This window comes from Gossypium arboreum, chromosome 11, assembly GCF_025698485.1.
Source record: "Gossypium arboreum isolate Shixiya-1 chromosome 11, ASM2569848v2, whole genome shotgun sequence".
NCBI classification, from domain to species: domain Eukaryota; kingdom Viridiplantae; phylum Streptophyta; class Magnoliopsida; order Malvales; family Malvaceae; genus Gossypium; species Gossypium arboreum.
In genome coordinates this window covers 11,235,466-11,241,465 of record NC_069080.1, presented here as the reverse complement: position 1 = coordinate 11,241,465, position 6,000 = coordinate 11,235,466, and the positions used below count along the sequence as shown (strand labels likewise).

The 6,000-nt window shown below is 35.1% G+C and overlaps 1 protein-coding gene across 1 annotated transcript; it reads right to left on the bottom strand.

Moving 5' to 3' along the window:
• Nucleotides 1-903: 903 nt before the first annotated feature.
• On the bottom strand, nt 904-3,856 carry LOC108472906 (polygalacturonase At1g48100-like). Its single transcript, XM_017774468.2, has 6 exons — nt 2,535-3,856; nt 2,261-2,428; nt 2,126-2,170; nt 1,829-2,036; nt 1,659-1,740; nt 904-1,558 (listed from the first exon to the last, which is right to left on the bottom strand). Exons 1-6 carry the CDS (start codon nt 3,024-3,026, stop codon nt 1,051-1,053), a joined length of 1,503 nt encoding a protein of 500 aa, XP_017629957.1. The 5' UTR covers nt 3,027-3,856; the 3' UTR covers nt 904-1,050.
• Between the last annotated feature and the right edge of the window lie 2,144 nt (nt 3,857-6,000).

Below are 6,000 nucleotides of genomic sequence, written 5' to 3'. Positions count from 1 at the left end.
AGTCACTTATACTATTTCCCGTAGCAGCATTGTTTGTTTGTGAACCATTGAATTGGGTTGGATGCAGAATAGGTGAAAGCAACTATAATCTATTGAAGCGTTGTGTTTACAAAAGAACGTAGGATATGGGTCAAAGGAAAAAAAGCTGAAACATCGAAAATTTGTTGGGACCGCTACTTTTCCAGAGCACTTAAGTCTGCACTCTTCGATGATATCCTGATTTATATATGATTATTGTATCTCCATGCTGCGCGTGATGGACCTAGACCAGACGGAGACTCTTGTCCCGGGCCCTCCACTTTGTTTACTAATATTTGTTAATTTCAGTGCTGCTATCTACCATAAAACCTAAAAGAAAGAAAGTGATGACAGTTTATAGTGATGACAGTTTATTTACTGCATGCCTTGAAATCAACCCCACTTTCCCCCTTTTATTCTCTAGTTATATCTTCTCTTTCTGCTTTAGTTTCTCGTCCTCTACTAGCTTTTTGCAGTTGGATTTGTTTGTTTACAAGTGCTTTTATTGTGGTTTTTAAGACACACTACCAATGTGTGGAAAGGTGGAATATTCTCGCTCTAACTTTTCACTTGTTTGTGACTTGTATGCCTCAGTGCTACCTTTATATGCCCTAAAATAAATGCAAAAGCTTTATCAGATGTCACAGGGACTACGTCACTTGAAAAAAGAAAAATTGCATACTATCCATGTCGAAGCATTCAAAGTCAAACTGCATTGCGAGACACAGCTTTCATAAAACATGCATTAAAATCGATGAAACCAGAGGTTAAAGTTCATTTATTGATGATCAGTATTCTGATGTCTGTATATGTTAGTTTGCAAAAACCAGATGTTTATTCTAACATAGAAATTTAGCAATAAAACATGCAAACTAGGAGTAGAGATTATAATATGGACCATTTTTTAGAATGATCTTATAATTCGAAATACAATCCCGATACATCCTTGGCTTTCCTTTCAATTATATGTATTCGTATGCATGTATTTAAGCTAATTTACATGGGGAAAAAAACAGAAGATTACAATTCTAATCATCCACAATAACCCATATCGTTATTATCCAAGATGCGTCGAGGAATACCCTCCATTAAGCAGGAGACAGGAGGAATGGTTAGCGTTTCCATATCCCCATAAGCATTCCAACAAAAAGGGTCCAAAACTATATCTCCTTGAGCTGGAAGAAGCTCGATATCAGAGAGTGTGATGTTTGTACATGGGACAGAATCGCTGCAGGCAAGATGCATCGGAGGGCTTCGGATATCATAGGTTCCCTTGATGCTTTCATACAGTATGTCTGATACATAAACAGCTGATGTTTGGTTTGCGCACCCCTTAGTGAGGCAGTAGAATTGATCTATTATAATTGGATTCCTAACGCTTTCCATGTGAATGTTACTGAATGTTATGCCTGATACAGCTCCAGATCCACCTTGCCATGTCTTGATCCTAACACCGTTATCTGATACCTTAATTACGGAGTCTCGAACCGTGATGTTGGAGACGCACGCTCGTGAATTATGATTACCTAGGCTCCCAATGCTGAGGGGCAGAATCAAAGGGAACATATTTGATAAGGATAAGATTTGGCAAACATGAAATCAAAAGGTTAGTATTGTTCAATAGAAACTTTTAGAACTACCTGATTCCATGACCAGGTCCGCAAGTTATGTTCTTAATATCCACAGCATAGCATCCTGATCCAATAGATATGCAATCATCACCTGTGAAGCAAGATCATCAAGATGGCGAGTCTAATTACAAGGAAAGAGAATTAAAATTTTGGGAAGATTTTTGGGCATTTGGGCTAACCATTAGAGATAACTGAATTATAAATTTCAACACCGTTTGTATTCTCTATGTGGATCCCATCGGTATTGGGACTCAGGGCAGGAGCTGTTATGTGAAGGGATTCGACATGGACATTCTTGCAGCCATCGAATCTAAAGTGGAATTGGGGGCTATCCCTAACTTTAAGTCCTTGCACAGTCAAGTTGGAGCTCATGAAAAATCTTATAGCCTGCATCATGAAGTTTGAAATGATTTAAATTTCTTTGTATTATCTTGGGGGAGGGGCACAATAATTTTAAATCAAGTCTGGCAACTTACAATTGGGCTGTCACATGGTCCAGACAATGTTGTTCTGTTTATGCCCTGTGCCAATACAAAAAGATTAGCTATTAACTCAAGTGCATAAGTTTTTTTTTTTTTAAAAAAAAGTACCAAGAGTGAAGTCAGCTGTACCTTGTGGGGCTTGCAAGGAAGATCCCACCATTTTTTCCCTCTACCATCAATGAGACCACCTCCTTGCAAGGACATTCCATTGATTCTGTAAAAGACAATCCACTGGCGCTTGCTGCTATTCTTCGGCCAGTCTTCGGGTCCATCAGGAGGCATAAGTGTACCATCAACCTTCAAAAAGATGTACCCCATCAACACATTGCGTTGTTCCTCTTTATTATCCCTCAGAAAAGGCATAGGTGCTTACAATCAGAGAAAAAAACAAGTAGTAAATTACCTGAAAGATAAGTCCGCCTAGACAAGGACCCGTAAAAATTGTGGACTGAATCATGAAGGAAAAACCAGAAGGAACATGAAGGACTGATGCATTAACTTGACAAGCAGAGTCCCATGCCATCTTGAATGCTTCTGTGTCATCTGTCACTCCATCCCCTACAGCTCCGAAGTTTCTTACATCGAAAACACCAGTGGAAATGTTGGCATTTCCATCATTAGATGGACTAGAAGGCTCGGGAGCAAAAGGAGCAGTGGGGTGAGGTGCAGATGGACTGGAAGGCTCTGGTGCAAAAGGACCAGAAGCAGGCTCAGGTGCAAAGGGACTGGAAGGCTCGGGTGCTGGAAAAGGAGGTACTGAAATTTCAGAGATTTTGTGATGGTGAGTATGATGTTTGTGTTTAGTATGGTGATGATGCCATCTACCTTGGGCGGACAAGAAGAAACAGACAAAAGACATGCAAAATATAGATAGGAATAGACGAGAATGCACCATTCTAAAGCAAAAATTGGTTCAAACAATGAGGACAAAACAGAATTCAGTTGGCAAACAGGTAAGGTTTTTTTTTGCAGGGAAAGAAGAAACAGCTCAAGTTATTTAGTCACTGTCAATAACTAAATGAAAAGGACAAGAGAAAGGGTGGAGTTCATAAGAATGAACGCATTCTCAAGTTGCGGAACGTAGAGAACGAAGCAAGCGACTTCCTTTGATTGAGTGAACACAGTGAGCACTGGGCAACTTGGTGAAAAATTAACTGAGTTTGGCAATTTGGAATGCATGGTGAATCACAAAGTCTGAATATATATACTATATACAAGAAAATAACAAAAAACAGATAGTGGGAAGGATTATCAAAAACATCTGCAACTTTAGATTATTTTAATGGAGTTTTGGAGGCGGGAACCGACCAATTCCATATAGGCATTGGCTTTTTTGAGAAGGTGGAGTCTGCATATGACAGTTCTGGAAAAAGGTAAACGGAATAACAAGAAATCAAATGCGTGGATTGTCCCCCCCGGCTTCTTCCATAACTTTCGCTTTCATTGGCCCCAATCAAAGTTACTTCCACCTTAGATTAACTTTTATATATATTCAACAAAGCCTAAGTTAAATTAACAGTATATTCCCGTTGTGTCCTGAGTGGAGCGTGCATGCCTTTGAAAATCTGCTGGTTCAGTGACAGGAAATTCAAGGAGCTTAAACGCAACAAAATGTGGGATATCTAAAGAGTAATATGATGTTTTGCCCATAGCTTTACTTACATTACATAGGAAAAGTATAGAATGAAAATGCTTTGAATTTTTTTTTTTCAGTGAGCAAGAATGAAAGGCAGTTTTTTCGGTTGCTTCTTTAAGTGAAAACCAATGATGCTTCCAGTAACACATTGTTGGAGAAAACCTTAAAGTTGGGTTGAAGGGTAGTTAGTGATATTAGACCCTGCTTGCTGGTCGGCTACGACATGAGCACAAGGCATGCAGTGAGCCATAATTTGGATAGGAAAGCATTGCCTTTTATTATTATTCAGTTTTTTAAGCAAAGCCTGACTGTTTGGGGCGGTGGTCCACTAGCTTGGGCTGAGAGAGCTACGTCCACAAAAAATCCCACTTACTCTCCAAAAGTGAAAGTACCTTTTATGGCTCCATCCTGGCGTTGTAGTGCATATGCGCCGTTATTTGTTATTGAGCCACCGCCGTGGTAGTGTGTATATATAAATAATTATTTATAGATCAAGAACAACAATTGGTTAACTTTTCTGCTTTCAGGATAAGATGATTGATAGGCGGCTAATGATGAATGTAAAGAAATGGTTTTAAAAAGGGCCCCATTCTTACGCCCTTAGTTTTCAAAATAAAAAAATAAGTTGATGCTTTCATGCGCATGGCCGGGCTCGGTGCGATCGCATGGGACAAGGATGGTATGCTGATGGGCGACCAATTGCTTAAACTCGCTTTGGGCCGAGGCTCCTGCTGCTTTCCTTGATTTAAACTTTGCTCCTGGCATGGGTTTTGGAGATATTATGATGTAATCTCTAAATTTATTTCTGTTGGGTTAATTTGTTTTGGAAGCCTGAACTTTATTTCAGTATTTTCATCATGTCCAGTTTGTTTTTACTCCTAGATCAACAAATAGGTTTGCGTCTTACTATGCCTCCTGGGCTTAATGAATGTATTTGCCAGTTTTGGCAATGTTTTTTTTTTTTTTTAAATTGGACTACGATTTGTTAATCTAACTAATTACATTAAAAACTATTAAATATTTTAAAAAAATTTCGGATCATACCGGTTTTCGATCTAACCAGATCAATAACATTGCGTTTTGGCTATTTTTCTTTAAAAATAATTGTGCTTCAATAAAAATAAATTTTGTTTTAGTTAAAAACAAAAGCTTTTGTAAATTATAAAAGGAGATAAAGCTCAAAAATACGTATAAAATTTGGTTCGATATGCAATATTATATATAAATTTTAATTTTGTGCAATTTTAATATTAATTTGATTTAATTTTCATAAATCATTAACATAATTATCGATATAACTTCATTTCATGTTAATTTATTACATATACATATACATATACAAATACTTATTCAATATAAAAAGAAACTAATGTATGTATTTATTTTTTAAATTTGTATAATTAAGTCAAAATCGAGTTTCATATATTTCATTTGAACTACAATCAAAGTTTCATATATATATATATAATTGCATCAAACCAAAGTTTATGTATCAAATAGTACATTGGACCAATGTTCATGTATAGTTTTAATATTTATCCCTTAAAAAATTAAGCTTGTTTAATTAAAATTGAATTTTATTCAATTAGTATTGCTATTATTGCAACAATTAAAAGATGTGTGATTAAGCATGCTTAAACGTATCTTTTCTACCGATTTAAGGATGGAAAAAGTTATGAGTAAAACTAGATTGTGTATTAAAAAATTAGGCTTTTGGTATTATTATTATTATTATTATTATTATTATTATTATTATTATTATTAAATAATAATTTTAGGCTTTGGCTCTCAAAGGTATATCCTTTTTTTCTATTTTGATATCTGGTCTGTTTTATATTGATATGTTAAGTTACATTTTGTTATTTGGTTTAATTCAAAGTCGTTAAGGATGTTAAAAAAAACGATTAACTTATGGCCCAATTAAAATGCACTATATAACACTTCCAAATAATTCAACGCAATATATGACTCCTTTATCAATATCCATATCTAAATTTTAAAAATAATTAAAAAATTTTAAAATTCAAATTAATATTTAATCAATCATCAATTTTTTTAAATGTTTAATTATTTTTATTTTTTATAAATTATTTATATATATTTTTATTTTTAATATTTTTAAAATTCACATATATATATATATATAATTTAAAGGTCAAATCATGTTTTAAGTGCCAAATTTAATATTCTAACTTAGAGACCATATTATTGAGAAAAAAAAAACCAAGGACCG